The sequence below is a fragment of the Globicephala melas genome, chromosome 20 (genome assembly GCF_963455315.2).
Source record: "Globicephala melas chromosome 20, mGloMel1.2, whole genome shotgun sequence".
Classification (NCBI taxonomy): Eukaryota; Metazoa; Chordata; class Mammalia; order Artiodactyla; family Delphinidae; genus Globicephala; species Globicephala melas.
In genome coordinates, this window is record NC_083333.1 from 50511352 (window position 1) to 50532376 (window position 21025).

The window sequence follows — 21025 nt, forward strand, 5'->3', positions numbered from 1 at the left end:
GTCCTGTTACATGTATATTATTGTCTTCATTTTACAAATAAATAATAAGTGGACTCAGAAGTTGGAGGACTTAAAGGAAGTTACAGCAACTAAATGGTAGATCTGCAACCAAATCCTGGATTTCTAAAACCTCTCTCTTATTCTTGCTTTCAACTGTAAGTAACAAAATGCTGCTAATCGTGGCTTAGCTAATAATAATAAAGGCACTTTATTATGCATATTAAGTCTGGAGGTAAGTGATTCCAGGTTCATCAGGTATTTAAAGGCAGGGCAAGGGATGGTCTTCCTGCAGTTCTCTTGCCTCTTCTGTCATGGCAATAAGATGACTGCCACAGCTTCATACATCATTTATTCACAAGAATATGTTACTAGCAGGAAAGAAAAGACTGGATGGAAAAGAGACTTATTCCGTGACGCTGGAGAGCAAACTTATTAAGATCACTGACTTTGGAGGCAGACTCCTTCGTTTGAATTCAAGCTCCTCTACTTATTATCTGTATCACCCAACATAATAAAATCTCCCTATCAGGATAGAAAATCTCTGCCTCCGCTCCCCCCAGCTTTTGGCTGAAACTCTGAGTCATGTGCCCACCCTAAATGCTCAAAGAGGAATGAGCTTAGACCAGTCCTAGACTCATATCCTCTGGGGCCGAACAAAGGATGGACCTAACCGTCCAGAGCACACTGCTGCCCACCTAATACCTGAACACAATCTGGGTTCTTTTCGCATGGTAGAAGTGGGGTGATAGCTGTTGCACACACTAGGATGCTACCTTGCCCTGTTATATGGCAGTAGATTGTTACAGTGTGTAAGCAGGTTCAGCTATCATTCCGAATTGTTCTTTTGTCTACTTAGGGTACCTGTTGGTCCCCTGTTTGTTGGGGTGTGTGTGTGTTTTTTTTTGGGTAGGCAACTTGGTTTCTTTTTGCTTTGCGTCAGTCATAATGTTCTTTGATTTCCAAAATATCTACCTCATTTGCTCTTCCTGCATAGAAAGTGTGTGTTTTCCTTGGTCATTTCTCTCTTGTTAATATTTGGGTGGGCAAAAAGAAATTAAAAACAACTTTAACTACTTTCTCTTGGAAGAGTGAAAGCATTGTTAGTTTAGTGGCTGCAGAGACTCAGTAACAAGGAACTAGTTTTTTATGATATTCCATGGCACTTAATAGCTGTATCTACATTGGATGATAGTTCAGTAAATCAGTTTTTTAAATTCAGTTAGCATATATTTTTTATATAATATGTATAGCATATTAGACTAAGTGGCTTCTAGGTTTATGTTTTTTTCTGTTTTTTTTTATTGTGAACATAATAAAAGCTCAGTATAGAAAATTTGAGAAAAGTGGAAAACTATAAAGAAGAAAGCCCAGGCAGTAGGGCAGCTTTTAAAAGTTTTAGAAGTAAATACATAATTCAGATTTGAGTGATTATAATGTGTCCCAGATTTTAACTTTGTAGGTGTGAATAGAGTAGGATACTTGTGTCTGTCTTTATTTTCATTAATGGGATTTAATGCATGCTTTTATGTTGATACCACCTAAATCACCTTAAGTTATTTACACCTCAAATTTGCTTATAGTCACAGTATAGAATGGTTTCATGAATGTTAAAGTCTATATTAACATGACTTGTCACTTTCTCTCTGAAGCATCGTGTTCTCGAAAAGATAAAGACCAAAGGAAGCAGCAGGCAATGTGGCGAGTTCCCTCTGATTTAAAGATGCTAAAAAGACTCAAAACTCAAATAGCTGAAGTTCGATGCATGAAAACTGATGTAAAGAATACACTTCCAGAAATAAAAAGCAGCAATGCTGCTTCTGGAGACATGCCGGCAGGCCTTCTTTCTGTTGACCAGGCAGCTCTGGCTGCATGTGGAACCGAGAACTCTAGCAGATTACAGGATTTGGGAATGGAGCTCTTGGCAAGGTCATCAGTTGCCAGTTGTTACATACGAAACTGTAAGTGAAAAAGATCCTATTAGTTTTATTTCTCCATGTGTCATTTGGGAAGCTAGAGGACAGGTTATTTTCAGAATAATAATATTCAAACATCTCCCTCACAATGAATTAAGACTACAAATGCAAACAGCCTTTTCTCCCATCCAAAACTGACTCTGTATTTTCTGCTGTGTAATAGAGCTAACATTTGTTGGTTGCTTATTCTATATGGGTCAGCAAACAAGACAAAATCCTTAACCTCGTGGATCTTGCATCCATGTATTCATGTGATAGGAATTGGACATTAAAATGTGTAGACAAGTAAAGATAATTTCAGTTGGTAAAAAGTACGTGAAGGAAACAACAGAGTGAGATGGGCAGAGCAAGTGAGGTGTGTGCTATTTTAGTTAGGGTAGTCAGAAAGTCTCTCAGGAGGGAACAGTTGAACTGATATCTGAAGGTTAAGAAGGTGGCAGCCATGCAGAGATCTGGGGGAAGCATTCTTCAGGGTAAACAGAATGGAAAATGCAAAGTCCCATATAAAGGATTTGCTCTGCATGTTTGAAGGCTCGAAGGAAGACCATTTGGGCTGAACATGGTGAATTAAGCAGAGGCGAGAGTGACAGGAAATAAGTCAGAGAGGTAGGCAGGATCTAGGTCAGGTAGGTCTTATAAGACCTCAATAAGGAGTTTGAGTTTTATTCTGATTTTAGGAGAAAATCTCTAGAGAATGAAAATCAGGGGGGTGTTTATGATCTGATATACCTTTTTACAGAGATGACTTTCTTTGTTGTGTGAAGAAGGGTCTGAAAAGGGTTGAGAGTGGGAGTTGTGAGACCAGTAAACAGCCTGTAACAATAGCTTGTGTGAAATACGGTGACTTATTCTGGAGTTACTACACTGGGTAGGTGGGCTTGCTCATGGTCTTCCAGCCTTTCTTAATTCTCCCAAGGATGGTATATAACTAGTACTACTCTAGATACATAGGACAGAAGTTAATCTATTACATACAGTAGATATTTTAGACCAGGAGGGCTCAGTTCTTTCCCACAAACCTCGTAAGAAAGGTTTAAGGGAAAGAAAAAAAGTAAGAATGATGTTTCAGTGTTTGGTCTGAGCAACTTAGTGACAGGTGGTGTCATTAATTGAGACACAAATCAAATAAGGAAAAAGACACAAATCAAATATGGGGATTGTTGTGCCATAGGGGCAGGAAGTCGGGAGTTGTTTTTTAAACATACTAGGTTTGAGATGTCTGCTAGATACTCTAGTAAATATCTCATAGGCAGTTGAGTGCTACATAAGTCTGAAGGATATGGGGTTAAAGCTGGATATAAACAGTTGGAAGTCAACAGTATCAGATGTTGTTTAAAGCCAGGGATCAAGTATGAAGGGAATTTAAATGGAGAAATTTTGGTTCTGGGCACTTAAATATTTAAAGGCCTGGTAATGGAGGGGAAGCCAGCAAAGGAAATTGAAAAGAGCAATCATTAAGGGCAGAGAAAAACTAGAAGAAATGAAATCTCAAAAAAAATTTTAAATGCATCTCAAAACAGTGGAGTGGTTGTATCATTGAGAGGCGTCAAAATGAAGGGCGGGTGACCCTTTTAAGAACCATTTCCATTTAGGGGTATAGCAGAAGTGAATGAGGTGAGAAAGCAGAGCATGTCTGTGCAGCTCCTTCAAGAACTGTCACAATAAATTGGGTGGTCCCTGGAGGGGTTGTGGAGTCAGGAAAGAGTTTGTTATCTGTGTGTTGTTTTCTTTCATTTTCTTAAACATATATGCTTTTCTTACCTGGGTGTTTTTGGTGGTACATATACATAACATAAAATTTACCATTTTAACTTTTTTTTTTTTTTTTTTTTTTTGTGCGTTATGCGGGCCTCTCACTGTTGTGGCCTCTCCCGTTGCGGAGCACAGGCTCCGGACGCGCAGGCTCAGCAGCCATGGCTCACGGGCCCAGCTGCTCCGCGGCATGTGGGATCTTCCCAGACCAGGGCACGAACCCGTGTCCCCTGCATTGGCAGGCGGACTCTCAACCACTACGCCACCAGGGAAGCCCCATTTTAACTATTTTTAACTGTACAATTCAGTGGCATTAAGTACATTCACACTGTCGTGCAACAGTCATCACTATTCACCTCCAGAACTTTTTCATCATCCCAAACTGAAATTCTATATCCTTCGAACAGTAACTGGGCATTCCCCCTTTCCCCTACCCTCTGGTAACTACTATTACACTTGCTGTTTCTATAAACTTAACTATTCTAGATATCTCATATAAGTGGAATCATACAATATTTGTCTTTTTGTGTCTGACTTATTTCACTTTAGCATAATTTCTTCAGGGTTCATCCATATTGTATCAAGTGTCAGAAATTCATTTCTTTTTCAGGCCAAGTAATATTCCCTTGTATGTATGTGTGTGTATATATATATACACTACATTATGTTTACCCATTCATCTGTTGATGGACATTTGGGTTGTTTCCACTTTTTGGCTGTCATGAATAATGCAGCTATGAACACATGTGTGCAAATATCTGTTCAAGTCTCTGCTTTCAGTTTTTTGGGGTATATACCTAAAGTGGGATTGCTGGTTCATATGCTAATTGTGTTTAATTTAAAAAAAATTTTTTTTAAATCATGGTAAATTTTACCACATTTTGTTAAACAAAATTTACCATCTTCACCTTTTTATGTGTACCTATCAATGGCATTAAGTACATGCACGTTGTTGTGCCAGCAACACCACCATCCATCCACAGAACTTTTTTTTTTATCTTGCAAAACTGAGTCTCTATACCTATTAAATGGTAGCTCTCCCTTCTTCCTCCCCCCATCTCCTGGCAGCAACCATTTTGCTTTCTGTCTGTATGAATTTGATTTCTCTGGGTACCTCATATAAGTGAAAACATAGAGTATTTGCCCTTTTGTGGTTGACTTGTTTCACTTAGCATAAGCTTCTCAGGGTTCATCCATGTTGTACCATTCAGTGCAAATATCTGTTCAAGAATAGATGTTTCATGAACAGACACAAGGAATATCTTGTGGGATGCTGATATTCTCTTCCTTTTTATGGTTGCATAATATTCCACTGTGTGTGTATATACTCATTTGTTCACCCATTCATCTTTTGATGGATACTTGGGTTGACCATGTATATGAGGATTTATTTCTGGGCTCTCCATATGTGTGTTTATTAAAATGGGATATATTAATGCTTGGTACTGATGGCAATAATACAGTAGAGATGAATAGGAAAGGGGATAATTGCCAAATACATAGGATTCTCTTAAATAAAGATGACAGTATAATAGAAAAATGAGTAAAGGTTATGATTAGGTTGTTAACATAAGTAGAAATACAAAACGGCAGTAAATGTATGAAAAGATACTCAACCATATCTAGTTGTCAAGGAAATGAAAATTTAAAACCAAAAGAAATGATGCTTTTTGGATGGACTTTTGCAAAAAGTTTTTGTTACATATTTCTGCAGATACTTCCCCTGTTGTCACTTGTTTTTGTTTTCTGGTAAACGTGAAATTTTAAATTTTTAAATTTCAAGATCTATTAATAGTATTCATGTTTGGGGATTTAATGTTTTTATTTGGAAGGCCTTTTCAACTCCAAGTTTATAAAAACAACACTTATTTCCTTAGTTCTAGTTTTGTTTTTTAACTTTTTTACATTTAGGTCATTATTCCATATGTAATTTGTTTTTTCCATGATGGTGTGTGAGGTAATAAGTTCAGTGATCCACCCCCCTGCCCAACCCACCCACCCAAACGAAACATGTTCTTTGTGGGGTTTTTTTTGTTTTTTTTTTTTGTTTTTTTGCGGTACGCGAGCCTCTCACTGCTGTGGCCTCTCCCGTTGTGGAGCACAGGCTCTGGACGCGCAGGCTCAGCGGCCATGGCTCACGGGCCCAGCCGCTCCGCAGCATGTGGGATCTTCCCGGACCGGGGCACGAACCCGTGTCCCCTGCATTGGCAGGCAGACTCTCAACCGCTGTGCCACCAGGGAAGCCCACGAAACATGTTTTTTGAAGAATCTGCTCTGTTCAACAATATGGAACTCATCCTTTATATTATAGACCAAATTGCCGTATTTACATAGTTCTGTTTTTAAATTCATTCATAGAGGTTGAACCAGGTGAAATTGCCAATATGAGACTTTTTGTTTGTTTCTGGCCACACCACTCGGCTTGCAGGATTTTAGTTCCCCGACCAGGGATCGAACCTGTGCCCCCTGTAATGGAAGCACAGAGTCCTAACCACTGGACTGCCAGGGAATTCCCAAGAAACCATTTTCTTTCTTTCTTTCTTTTTAATATTTATTTATTTATTTGTGGTTGCATCGGGTCTGAGTTGCGGTGTGCGGGATCTTTCGTTGCAGCACACGGGCTCTTTGTTGTGGCATGCGGGCTTCTCTCTAGTTGTGGCGCACGGGTTCCAGAGTGCATGGACTCCAGAGTGCATGGGCTCTGTAGTTGCGCACGCAGGCTTAGTTGCCCCTCAGCATGTGGGATCCTAGTTCCCCGACCGGGTATCGAACCTGCGTCCCCTGCATTGGAAGGCAGATTCTTAACCACTGGACCACCAGGGAAGTCCCATGAAACTTTTTTTTAACATATAAAAACAGCAATTTGATATTGTTCAACCAGATATTTGTTGTGTTGTGTACCAGACCCACACTTTTTTAACCATTGTAGTTTTATAGTTTGTAATACTGTGATATGTTTGCCTTCTTTTTTTTTAATTTTAATTTTCAAAAAATTTTATTGGGGTAATTTACAATATTGTGTTAGTTTCTGCTGTACAGCAAAGTGACTCTGTTATACAAATACATACAATCCAATCTTTTTTAGATTCTTTTCCCATAGAGGCCATTACAGAGTATTGAGTAGAGTTCCCTGTACTATACAGTAGGTACTTGTTAGTTATTTATTTTATATGTAGTAGTGTGTATGTCTCAATCCCAGTCTTCCAATTTATCCAGCCCCACTCCCCAGTAACCATAAGTTTATTTTCTGCATCTGTAACTCTATTTCGGTTTTGTAGATAAGTTCATTTGTAGCCTTTTTTTAGATTCCACATATAAGCGACATCATGTGATATTTGTCTTTCTCTGTCTGACTTACTTCACTCAGCGTGAGAATCTCTAGGTCCATCCATGTTGCTGCAAATGACATTATTTGTTCTCTTTTATGGCTGAGTAATATTTGACTGTATATATGTACCACATCTTCTTTATCCATTCCTCTGTTGATGGACATTTAGGTTGCTTCCATGTCATAGCTATTGTAGCCTTCATTTTATTTTTGTTTTCAAAACTTCTTTGATGGCTCTTACATGTTTACTCTTCCAGAAATTAATTTTGACTGGAATTGTGTTACATTTAATGCATTAATTAACATTTAATTTGAAGAATTGACATCTTTTCAGTACTAAAACATTCAAATTTAGGAATGTGGTGTTTCCATTTGTTCAAGTCATCTGTTATGGACATATACTTCTTCAGAGTTTTAGTTTTCTTCATATAAGTTCTGCATGTGTCTTGTTATTAATTTCTAGGTATATTATAATTTAGGTTGCTGTTGTGATGGGATCTCTTTTCCCCCTCATAATATTTTCTAATTATTAGTTATTGACATACAGGAAGACTACTGGTTTTAATATGTATTCAACCCACTTAGTGAACTTTTTAAATTGTTAAGTTTTTTAGTCAATTATATTGAATTTTCTATGTAGACAATCATATCATCAGGAAATAGTCATCGTTTATCCACTCCTTTCCTGCCTATTTACTTTTCATATTGCATTGTCTAGGCTGGGACCTCAGAACAATGTTAACTAATAGCAATTATAGAATTTTTGTAATGTTTTCAACTCTATTTGGGAATTCCTTTAGTTCTTAATCTCATTAAATTCGAATTTTGCTATGTTTCAAAAGGTAGTTTTTATCAAGTTGAAAAATATATCCTTCTATTCCTAACAACAATAATGGTTAACATTTACTATAATGGTTAACATTTACTAAGTGTTTATTGTGTACCAGGTATCATTCTAACTATTCTGAGTCACATGTATTAACTCACTTAATCCCAACAACTCGATGAGGCAAGTTATTTTTATCCCCAATTTACAGATAAAGAAACTGAGGCACAGGGCATTAAAGGGTCCTAGAGTTTCACAGTGGTAATTGCAGAGCTAAGAACTTGAACCTTAAAGCCTGTGGCTTTCACCATTACACCAAACTACCTCTTTTCCTACTGTGAATGAAAAAATGTTGTGTGCCATATCAGTAAACAAAGGATGTTGCAGCTGCGTGAGGAAATTCAGAATGGGAGAGTCCTGAGGGAATTCAGGATGAGAAAGAAAGGAATGATTTCAATTAGCCCAGACTCTTGCATCTTCCCATACGTAGAAAAGTGCTAATTCATTAACTTGAGATATCTGTGGGATTTTTTTTTTTTTGATATTTTGTAACTGACTGTAATCTTTTGATGTGCCAACTACCTGGCCTTTGTTGAAAAAACCCATATATATCCTGGCTCCTCCATTGCCTCTTTGGAACAGTCCCTCAGAACTATTCTGAGAGGCTGCCTCCCGGGCTTGAAGTCCTCAGAAACTCTGCAAATAAAACATAATTCTCAACTTTTAGGGTGTGCATTTTTTTCAGTCAACACTACTTACTAAGAGTTTTTTTAAGTCAAGAAGTTGTGTAGAATTATGTCAAATGCTTTTTTATTGTCAGTCAAAACAATCATATTATTTTGCCCTGTTACTCTGTGAACACAGAGAATTATATTATTTATCTAATACTGACCATTCTTGAAATTCTAGAATGAGTCTTTCTACTTGGTGTTGGTTTATAGTTTTTTAATATACCATTGACCCTTGAACAACATGGTTTTGAACTGTGTGGGTCCTCCTATCCACAGATTTTTTTCAATAAATCCGCAGTTGGCTGGGTCTTTGGATGCTGAACCACTGATAAGGAGGGCCGACTCTAAAGTTATGCCTGGATTTTTGACTGCGTGGAGGGTTGGCGTCCCTAATCCCCTATTCTTCAAGGGTTAACTGTACTGGCTGTTTTTAGTTTGCTAATACTTAGGATTCTTTTTTTTTTTTTTGGCTGCGCAGCATATGGGATTTTAGTTCCCCCTACCAGGGATCGAACCTGCACCCCCTGCAGTGGAAGTGTGGAGTCTTAACCACTGGACTGCCAGGGAAGTCCTAGCTAATACTTAGGATTCTTGACTATGTAGTCAATAAGTAAAACTGAGCTATAGTTTCATTATACTATCCTTAACACATCTGAGTTCCAAATTTATGCCAATCTCCTAGAATAAATTCAGAAGCTTTTGTCCTTTTCTATGCTGTAAAATTATTTTAACATGTTATCTGCTCGTTAAAAGTGTAATGAAACTCATCCATAAAGCTATCTAGTGGTTCTTTCAGGGATAAAACTTTAACAGCCTTTTTCATTTCTGTGTGTTTATTGGTCTCATATTTCTGCTGCTTCTTAAATCAGTTTTCATAATTAATTTTCCTAGAAAATTAATTTTATTAGATAAATGTATTGGTATAAAGTCATTTGTTCCCTTAAATTTTAGAAACTTCCTCTGCATATGGGATATTAACTTTTTCAGTTATATCATTGCTTATTTGTGTTTTATTTTTTCCCTTGATTTGACTTGCTAGAGGCTTGTCCATTTTATTCATGTCTTCAAAGACCTAGTTCTTAGATTTATTTCATCTAGTGTCTTCTTTTTATTATGTTAATTTCTGCCTTTGTTTCTGTTAATGCATCTCTTCTTCATTTTTTTCCCTTAACCAATAGTTTATGTATACTTTGCAGTGGAGAAATTGGTCATAATTTTTTCTCACAGCACCTTTTTTCCCCAGATGTACAATTCAGCAGTTTTTAGTATATTTACAAAATTGTGTGACAGTCACCATTATCTAAGTCTAGGACATTTTCATCCCTCCTCTTATTACCAAACTTAGGTTCGGCTGCTTGCTGCTCCAAAGCCAATAATTTGAGAGGCAAGTGTCAGTAGAAAGGAAAGTTGCTTTAATCAGAAAAGCCGGCAGTCTGGAGGGACGGTAGACTTGTGTCCAGAGGCCAACTGCGAAGATCATGCTTAGCCATGACAGTTTTTAAGGGGAAAAATGGGGTGGGGGGGTGGGGGGGGAACCTCAGTGAATCATCGAGGCAGGAGGTTGGGTTCTGCATCATTCTCCAGTCTGTGTGCACATTGGCTGACTCTCCCTTCAGATGTTACCTCGCCCAAGTGATCCCAAGCAGGATTGCTTAGGGGGGCTGTTGGGAGTAGAAAGGTAGTCATTTTTTTAAACTGCTAAATTCTTCATTCTTACTTCTTTTTTTCTAGGAAAAGAATCAACAAGGCATGGTGTGCATTCAGGAGAGCAAAAGTCAAGAGTTGGGTTAAATTGCCTAGTGATCTCATTCCTATAATTAGATTCTTTTAAGGTTAGAGGGGAACAGAAATGGGCAAACAGGAAAGGGACAAAAGAGCTGCTTTCACTCTTGCTGTAAACTCCATACCCATGAGTTGTTATTCCCCATCTTCCCCTTCCCCCTATCCCTCTGATAACTGCTAATCTATTTTGTCTATGTGGATTTGCTTCTGGACTTTTCATATAAATGGAATCACACAATATGAAGCCTTTTGTATCTGGCTTCTCTGGCTTAGCATATTGTGTTCAAGGGCCATCTGTAATGTAGCATGTATTATTTCATTCCTTTTTATGGCTGAATGATACTTCATTGTATGTGGGTACCACTTTTTGTTTGATCTACTCATCAGTTGATGAGGGCTTGGATTTTTTTCCCCCACTTTTTAGCTATTATGAATAATGATGCTATGAACATTCATGTACGTTTTTTGTGGGGACATATGTTTTTATTTAAGTATATGCTTAGGAGTGGAATTGCTGGATTGTATGAGAACTATGTTTAACTTTTTGAGGCACAGCCATACTGTTTCCAAAGCAGCTGCACCATTTTACATTCTTCAGCAGTATATAGGGTTCCAATTTCTCCATATCCTTATCAACACTTGTTATTGTCCATCTTTTCTTTTTCTTTGCCCATTGAATTATCTTGGCCTCCTTGTAAAAAATTAATTGACCATAAATGTAAGAGTTTATTTCTGGACTCTCAGTTCTGTTCCATTGGTCTATACTTCTGTCTTTACACCAGTACCACAATCTTGATACTATAGTTTTATGGCAAGTTGTGAAATCATAAGTGTGAGTCCTCCATACAAGAGTGTTTTGGGGTATTCTGGATCTTCTGCATTTTTCTATGAATTTTAGGATCAGCTTGTCAATTTCTGCAAAAAAAAAAAAAAGACAGTTGGAATTTTTATAGAGATTGTGTTGAATCTGTATTGTAGATCAAGTTTGGGAGTATTGCCATGTTAACAATATTAAGTCTTCCAGTTAATGAACACAGAATATTTTTCCTTTTTTCTTTATTTTCTTTCAAAAATATACAAGTCTTAACATTACTTTGTTAAATTTTTCCCTAAGTATTTTATTCTATTTGATGCTATTGTAAATGGAATTGTTTTCTTAATTTCATTCTCGGCTTGTTCTTTGCTGATGTATAAAAAGTCAGTTGATTGTTGATCTTATATCCCACTACCTTGTTGAACCTGTTTATTACCTTTTTTTTTTTTTTTTTTTTTTTCGGTACGCGGGCCCCTCACTGCTGTGGCCTCTCCTGTTGTGGAGCACAGGCTCCGGACACACAGGCTCAGCGGCCATGGCTCACGGGCCCAGCCGCTCCGCGGCATGTGGGATCTTCCCGGACTGGGGCACGAACCCGTGTCCCCTGCATCGGCAGGCAGACTCTCAACCACTGCGCCACCAGGGAAGCCCTGTCACCTTTTAATGCATCTCTTCTGCTTTCTTTTTATTTCTTTTTATCATTTTTCCATCTCCTTGAGTTTATGCATGTTAGGCCATTTAGTTTCCGTTTTTTCTAATTCTTTTTTTTTTTTTAAGAAGCTACTCTTTATTTTAGACAACTTCATAGAATTATTTTCACACGTCCCCACTTCTTACCTTTCATCCTCTTAGTTGAAAAGTCTTGAGAGAGGTGAAAGAAAAATCACAGAGGGTAAACTTTGCAGCAGTAACAAAGTGCTTCCCCCAAGTACAGCTAACCGTTTCCGCAAACTGGCATTCTGCAGAACAGTCTTCTAAAAAGTGTTGCTAGGTTTTCATGGGATAAAGGAGTAGGGGCTAAGACGTCCACACTCAAATAGTGTGGGAAACGGTAGATTAAGGTTGGTGTTCTGTACTGTAACAGGAATTCTCAGAGTCCTTAATATTCTAAGGTGGGTTGATCTTCAAGAGGAGAAAAGGGATATGGAATACTCCGTAAGCTTTTTGAGCAAACAATCTTTTTTTCACAGAACACAGCAGAAGTAGTTTGAAGTGTGCAGTAATCTCAGGTTTTTGAGCTGGAAGTTAGAAAGCCTGATCTCTTCACATTTTTCCTCCCATTCTTTGCTAATGCCAGCAATAGAGTGACTCTAGAATCTGGACCACAAGTCATATTTAGAAAGGACAGGTTCATCAAGGATGGAATGGAAAGAGCCAGCTACCTCCTCCTTTTTCATTTTACATTTTTCTTTAAACCTCCCCCTCCCCGTGTAAGCTAAGCAATAGGTACACTTCCTCCCTTAAGCAATCCTTGGCTGCTATTTCCCTGCTTTTGTGACAGAGCAACTAATTCATCACTACCTGAGGAGACAAAAAAGTGCTACCAAGGCAAGATGGTGGGCTGCCGGAATTTGTCTAATAATAGCTAAAACACCACAAAAAGCAGCACACTCACAGAGAGGAGGACAGCCTCAAGAAATAATGTGGACACATCATCCAAGCAATACTTTTCCAAGCACTGGTCAAATCTCCACCAGCACAACTGAAGCATTTATGTGAATACCTCAGGCCTGGGTACTGGCCTCTTGGTTTGAGATGTGGCTAGATTTTCCTGAGAAAGGCATCTGCCTTAGACTCTGTCTCATTGGTTTACTTTGTTCAGTCTCTTCCGGGCCTGGGCACAGTTCTGCCACTGACCTGCAGCAAACTCCTAATTCCTAAAACAGTCTGACCACATCAAAGAGTTGTAAAGCAACCTCCATGGTTATTTAGCTAATTAAACTTGCATTCAACATCATATGCTGATAGGATGAGGCAATGGATAAGATTCCAATCTTGGGTCTTTCCAAGCAGGGCATGTTAGATGGTGACAAGAGAAGGATTAGTTGCTAGCTGGATCTGAGCTCAGGCTTGGCCATGGAGGGAACTGGTTTGGAAGCGTGAGGGGTTTCCTGAGCTCTGGTGCAAACTACAACGGTTTCACTCAAGGAAGGGTATGATGTGGGCATAAAACCATGCTTCAGACTGTTGAAGATGGTCCCCTTCGAGAGCCAGGAACACCAGCTGTCCTGCGTTGTCCATTGCCTTTAGCCCCAGGGGGTCCTGTGTGTACAGGGTGCTCTCCTGTAAGGGAATGATTTCCTTGGCTTGGCCACTTCTGTAAAATCCAAACCACTCAGAATCCACGGGGTCCACAGTGGAATCATTGAGGAATTTCACCACCACAAACTTCTTCAGGGCCATCAGGTTTTTCTTGTAGGACTCATTGACACCTCTCTCCTGATTAGTATCTGCCAAGAAGATGCTGTGGTTGCTATGTCCTTCTTTATGGGGTCGTGCCAATATTCTGCTTGCACCAGGCGTTCTTGTATAGCTTTGTTGTAAGCTCCAGCATTCACTGTTTTTCTGATCAAGTCACAGATGTGAGAGCTCTCTCCTGGGCAGTGAGGGAGTCCAAAAACACCTTGATGTTGTCCTTCAACTGAGATGAGATTGATCATAGGAGCATCTCTGAGCCACTGCCCTCAGAAATTGGCCTCCCTAGGAGAATCCCATAGCATTGTAGCCTTGCTGCAATTTAGGATCCTTAGCAAGAATCTGACACACCATTTTTACTTGGGAGTTGACATTCAAAAAGAAGCTGTTCTCCACATCCTCTACCAGGATCTTCCCAATCTCTAAAGATAAGACGTAAATTCCAGGTATTTTCTTCTCAACCATTTGTTTAATAGTGCCCGTGCTTAAGGGATTACAACAGCTGTCTCCCATCCCATGCCAGATCACCAGGGGCAGTGGCGCTGGCAGGTCGAGATGCCCCAGCACCGGGGAAGTGCAGGACCCCGGCAGGAAAGTGAGAGCCCTAATTAATTCATTTTAAGGCTATACATTTTCCTCTAATTACTGTTTTAGCCACAAACATCTTGAAGTATTATAATTGTGGCTTGTTTCTAATTTAGCGTTCATTTCTTTTTAATCCAGTAATATTCTACAGTTTCCAAGTGTTTTGGTGGTTATTGTTCTGTTGTTAATACTTAGTTTAATTAAACTGAGATTAGAGTTCATGTCTGGTACGATTCTTCTTTTGGAGTTCACTGATAATTTTCTACTTTTGTAAGTTGAGACTGTTCCACAAGCAGCAAAATAGGAATACCTTTGGCATAAAACCCCAAATAAACCAGTTGGGACCAGAGTGTTCTGTTTATTTTTGGACACAGTAGATGGGAATACCTTTCATGGATGATAAGATTAAATCTTTCTCTGACTTCCTAGGTAATAAGTTTGGTGCTATTTTATTATAATCAGAAATATTTTAAAATGTCTTTACAGCCACAAATAAGAAGAGTAATTCACCCAAGCCAGCTCGGTCCAGTATAGCAGGTAGTCTGTCACTTCGAAGAGCAGTAGACTCTGGGGAAAATAGCCGTTCAAAGGGAGACTGTCAAACTCTGTCTGAGGGTAAGTTTGGAGAGTTTAGAATGTGATCTTGGTGGGTAGATGTCTGTTACTCGAAATTGATCTGATGGTATAGCTTTAGACCTCTAAAGGCACCAAAAATGCTGAAACTCAATTTGAAAGTTCCTTGATCATACAGAACAGACCCATCAGTAAGAAAGTGCAGCCATTAGACTGCATATTAAATAGTTGGCATCAAAAAGACTAGGTTATATTTTAAAATTGTTTTTGAGTTTTCCTGCAGTTTAAAACTATATGTATAGTGAGATCTCCTAATGTGGAAACTAGAGAGAGAACTTTTTGTTTGTTTGCCTGCTTTCTGAATATCCCCTTCATTTTTTGTAGGCTCCCCAGGAAGCTCTCAGTCTGGGAGCAGGCACAGTTCTCCCCGAGCCTTGACACATGGCAGTATCGGTGACATTCTGCCAAAATCTGAAGACCGGCAGTGTCAAGCTTTGGATTCAGATGCTGTTGTGGTTGCAGTTTTCAGTGGCTTACCTACTATTGAAAAAAGGAGAAAAATGGTCACCTTGGGGTAAATTAAGTTCTTTTGTTTATGTAATGGAATAATAGCTAATAGTTTTGTTTGGCACTTTAAGTCTACAACGTAATGAACATAATAAACTTCTAGTTTGTTAATTTTTTAGCAGACAGTTTATTTGTTGTATTAAAATGTAACTTCAAGCATCAGAGACCTTACCTTTTTCTTTCTTCACAGAATGAGATAGTACCAGAAGTTCAGTTTGAATACATTAGAGCTCATTTTCACTGGTTAGGATAATAATGTTATATAATCTTGGGTGACCTCTGCCTTGTGACATTTTTGGGTCAACTTTTTTTTCCATCTGTCCCATATTTTTCAAAGACATTTGTGCTATGCTATATTATGTCCCATAGGTCTTTTACATGAATTTTGTATAGAACAAAGCACTTCTGGCGATTTTATTTTAAAACTGCTTTTCTGCTTTCATCTCACCTTTTTTTTCCCTTTTATGAAAGTGTCCTCAAAACACATAGTTGGAATTTCCCAAAAGGATATATATATGTGGTCATCAGTACCTTTATCTCTCTCCCAGGAAACATAAACTCAAATCCCAGTCATGTCACCCAAACATAAACTCAAATCCCAGTCATGTCACCCAGTCGACATTGTCAATTAAACTTCCATCCATTTAAAAGAGAGTGATTATGGAATGTATTTTCTGTGAATGTGCTAGATGAGCCATTAATATCCATTTGCTGATCTATTATATGCATATTAAATACATTTCTAATTTTAAACAATGGAATAATTCTACCTTGGAGGCTTTGAAAAGAACTTTGAATTAAATTTAGAACTTTGAATTAAATTTAGAGAAAGATTAATATCCCTTAAGTTTACTTAATTGTATAGAGTTTTAAGATCTGGATAATTACCAAATCTAATAGGACAGCTGGTGGCTGTTTTCTGTTCTAGCTCAAGTTTAAGCAGTGGAAGGGTGTTACAATCATTGGAGATTGTCTGGTCCTCCGCATTTCCTAGCCTGGTTTTATACATGTTCCTTTCAAGATGAAGCTGCAACTAGTTTTTATATTTTGTTATGGAGATTTATATCTGCCTTTAGTCATAAAGATTAAATGTGTACGAATGTGCACTTTTTTCTAGATTGTAAAATCCTGTATAAATGTGTAAAGCTCATAGCTATAACCCTCATTTTACAGTTAATTACACTGCCAACCTGGGTCATGTGGTGTTTTCCAGCTTGTGTTTTTTTTCCTTGCCTTAAGGTAGTATAAGCAAAAATTTTAAATGCTAGTAATAAATGGTTCAAAAATGGAAGTTAAAAAAAAGAATATTAAGTTAAAATTTCCCCATCTTTGTCTCCCATCTGCTTTGTTTTCCAACCTTCTGCCCACACACATTCCTGCTGTTTTTAATTTTTTGTATATGCTGTCTTCTCAGCTTTCACGCATATTTAAGCAATATTTAAGTGACCATATAGCTTTTTTAATACGAAAGGTGCACCTTGTTTTCTCACTCAGTATACCTCAAAAGTCTTTCCATATTGGTGAGAACATGTTATTAAGGACTTATATTTATTTTTAAATTGGAATTCTTATTGAGATAATTGTAGATTCACATGCAATTATAAGAAAGAATAGAGGGAGCCTGTGTACCTTATCCAGTTTCCCCTAATTATAACATTTTGCAAAACGCTGACATATTATCACAACGAGGATATTGACGTTGATGCAATCTACCACTTTATAACCTTTCATTGTGAGTCTTCTAGTGAATCTTTTAAAAGTAAAACTTGAAATTTAGTATTAAACACCAGTGCCCTATACCCTACTTAGTTTGCTCAGTTTCTGGACAGGAAAAAAATCTAGATTATTGTATCAGTGACTAGTTATACAAGAATATCAGGTTATTTTCTCCCTCTTTGAGGACTAGTGTTAAAGGAGGTCGTCTGGAAGGAATGCAAATGACTGATTTGGAAAATAATTCTGAAACTGGGGAATTACAACCTATACTACCTGAAGGAGCTTCAGTTGCCCCAGAGGAAGGTAAGGAATGGTAAAGTCATAGTTGGCGGGAGGCGAAATAATCTTTTTTTGGTGGTGGTCGGGAGTGGTTGGTTTAATAAAACAGTTACTGAGATGTTATCTACTATCTGACATGCTTGATCTGAAAACAGCATTTGTTGTGCCTCTGAGTTTGATTTACTAGGACATTAAGCACAATGGAAGGCAAAATGGATAATCGACTACATAAAAGGACATCTTACTAGAACAGGCATTTACAGGGAGAAAGTCTGCAGATACTTCATTTGCTCATTCATTAAATGTGTTATGCTACCTACATGATAGGCATTGAAGTTTTGCTAGATATGAAAAGATTAAATTGGATATGTTCAGTGTCTTACAGGAAAAACATGCCCCCAAACAACTAATTAGAATATTAAATGTTAAGTACCTTGTCTTTTAAAGTCAGTCTTGATTAATGTTTATAGATTACTTTGCTCTTTTAGAAGGATTCCAAACTTTAACCATTTAAAAAATCCTTTATGGTAACTGACTTCTACTCTGCCAGTTCATTCTCAGTTACATTTCTAGTATTTGTCTACGTGTTCTTCCAGGTCCATTATTCTTTATCTGAAAGTGTAGAAGACTTTTTTGTAATTTTGAGTTAACAGAAGGTGCTTGAAACAAGGCTATGTGTGTTGCCCTTGCTTGTCCTTTATATGTTAGCAGAAAAGCATGTCAACTTTATTAATGATATTTGACACTGAGATTTTTCATTTCTTAGTGAAACTCTGCCACCTACCACCTCTGCACTTATTTGAATTTCAACGATTGATGAATTGTAGCTCAAAGCATATATAAAAGGTGCCAGCGTCTACCTCTGACTGCTCTGTGAGTGTGTGTGGGTGGTGGCATTTTCAGGCTTTTCAGTTAAAGAACACTAAACATTTTGGTCTTCCATCTTAGTTGGTGCTCCTGTGGTGGGCAGCATTATTTCAGTAGAAATTAAATGGAAAGGATTTTCAAAGTGAAGTGTTGATTGTTAAAACAACAGGAAAAATATATTATGATTGATCTTTATAGAAAGGACCTATAAGGATTAGCTTAGCTAGTTTCCATGTATTTATACATACTGATTATAGATTGTAGTGGCTTAAATTGTTTTAGCATGTGCTGGAATTATAGGCTCCTTCTATTTATGCACCATTTGTGAAATGCTTCTAATTTGTCTGGCATTGTTTTGATGCTGGTGATAAAGTAATTCCTGAACCTACTGTTTAGTTCAGGGTTTCTCTACCTTGGTGCCATTGACATTTTGGGCCAGGTGATTCTTTGTATTAGGGGCCTGCCCTGTGCATTGTAGAATGTTTAGCAGCATTCTTGGCTTTTAACCACTAGGTGCTAGTAGTACCTCCTCTGAATTACAGTAACGAAAAATGTCTCAAGACATTGCCAAATGTCCCCTGGGAGGCAAAATCATCCCCAGTTGAGAACCACTGGTTGAGTTGAAAACTCAAACCAGGGGTGACAACTCCTTAAGAATCACTTGCCAGAGTGGGTCATAGTTACAGATGGGAGCAAGGTGTCCTCAAGTATGCTGGGTATGTGTTGGTGGTGGTGGGAAGGGAGCAGGGAGAGCAATTGAAAACCAAACAACAGGTGTTAGAGACCAGTTAATAGCCAATTATGATATGGAATGATGAGTGCTGTGATGGGGTATGTAGGGAGCTCAACTAACAGGTATGTAATAATAAAAATAATAGATAATATTTGCAAGCCCTCATTAGGTATTAAGACTGCTAAAGACTTTACCAGTATTATGTTTTCTCAGTACAGACCTACATGGTTACTTTATTATATTGATTTTACAGGTGAGTAGGCTGAGGCCTAGAGATGTAAGTTACCTTACTCAAAGTCACAGAGCCGATGCTCTTAACTGTCACCTCTCTACCAACCTAGTCCACACTTGGAAAGATCATCCTAAGGGATGAGTATGAGTTAGTATGAGTTGTGAAGACTGGTGAAAGATGAGGCCAGAGTGGAGGCAGAGGTCAGATCATGAGGAATTATACTGTATGTCTAGCTAGAATTTGGACTTTGTCCTTTGAATGGAATATAAGCAAGGAGTGAAATAATAAAATTATGTTTTAAAATTCCTACTCTAACTGAGTTGGGGACTGGGAATGGGGTGTGGAACTCTGGGGACAGGAAGACTGGTAAAAGAAGAATGTTAAATTAAACTTGGACTTTTAAATTTCAGCCTTCATCTCATAAATTCACATTTTCTCAGCAGTTTTTCTATGTAAATAGCTAGTTAGCACCCAAAAAACCCCCTAAGTTTTGACATTAGTTCCATTTCTTTTTTTAAACAGCTTATCCTAAACTGGAGAAAGGCATTTGCTTGGCCACATTTAGGATCTGCTCTGCACTTTCAAGTCTTTGAATCTGAGATTTAGTGCTGTCAGTGTTACTCAGTAACACATTTTTTCTTATGTAAGGAGTGTTGTAGTGATGCAAAGCACCTAGAACTCAATAAGAAAAGTTACTGTAAACATGCAAATCAGTAGTGCCAGGGAAGTCCACTATTGCAATTTGTTGGTATCTAAACAGCTTATTTACCACTAGAGTCCCAGGATAGGCAGTGAGGAGACTAATTGATAAGGCTGGAAGAGGGGAATAGGTAAACTAAAGGAGCTCTGTGCCTTTTGAAATTTGCTTTGTGAGAGGAGAATGGGGCCTGCCTTACTGCTGTGGGTATATTCTATCATCAGCAGGAGCCAGTTCTCAAGAAAACCTTTACTTTTCGCACCGGTAAGCCTTGGTGAAAAGTTGAGTGGGGTTGTCTTACATCTGTGCTTAGGAATAACGAGCCTCTTCATTCTTAAGCAGAATGCCTAAAAGAAAATTTTCTGTGGTAGGTCACTGTAAATTGGTGCCTCTTTCCTCTCCTCTTCCTCCCTCCCTACTGCCAGGCTGTTTGAAGAAACTTTAAAATTTTTTTTAAAGTTTCCAGTTTTAAAGTTTTTAAAACTTTAAAATTCTTTGTGTTTACTAGTTGGGAATTTGGGACAACTAAAGTGGTCTCTTAAATGTTCCTGAGAGTCAATAAAAAGTGACTTTTCTTAGACTTGACAGTCATCAACAGGCCTTTTCCTTTCTAACTGGGATCATATGGGACAACCTTGTGTTAATCTCCTAGTTAATGGCTGCATTGCAAAAATCTTGATTTCCTTCTCACACACCCCCTACCCCAATTGATACCTACAGAATTCCTTAGGTAGACCGGTCTCTTCCTTGTTCTTTCTAAAACTGGAGACTATGCGATTGACTTCTGAATTAGCACAGTCCTTTTCAATTAAGTCAGGGGTGTCACCCATCCCAGGGAAAGCCATGGCATGCCTATTGCAAACCTTACTGGCACCCTATCTAAGAGCAGTACACAAGTCTGATGCTCCAGCATTGCTGATCCCTTTTGGTGTATCAATGAAGACATAAGTTACAAAAACCCAATCAGCTGGTTTAAGCAATGGGAAGATTTACTGTCTTGTATTAACAAGAAGTCTCACCTAACTCTGGTAGGGCAGTTTCAAGGTTGGAAAATTTACCTGCTTAATGTCATCAAGAACTCATTTCCTCCCACCAGCCCCGTCCCCCCATCTTTTGCTCTGCCATTCTAAGTGAGTTGGCTTAGCTCCCTTCAGG

At 38.3% G+C, this 21025-nt stretch overlaps 1 protein-coding gene and 1 pseudogene across 9 annotated transcripts in view; one reads left to right on the top strand and one right to left on the bottom strand.

Moving 5' to 3' along the window:
• The window catches only part of TRIM37 (tripartite motif containing 37), a 116171-nt gene that overhangs the window by 86886 nt on the left and 8260 nt on the right, over positions 1–21025 (top strand). For 7 of the 9 annotated variants that reach the window (XM_060291098.1, XM_060291102.1, XM_030881746.2 and 4 more), the window contains 4 exons: positions 1650–1958; positions 14693–14821; positions 15164–15353; positions 17247–17365. In XM_060291098.1, coding sequence (XP_060147081.1) covers positions 1650–1958; positions 14693–14821; positions 15164–15353; positions 17247–17365 — 747 coding nt within the window. The remainder of the gene's footprint in view (positions 1–1649; positions 1959–14692; positions 14822–15163; positions 15354–17246; positions 17366–21025) is intronic. The other 2 variants (XM_060291099.1, XM_060291103.1) reach the window with 2 other exon arrangements.
• On the bottom strand, positions 13141–14329 carry LOC115866267 (palmitoyl-protein thioesterase 1 pseudogene; annotated as a pseudogene).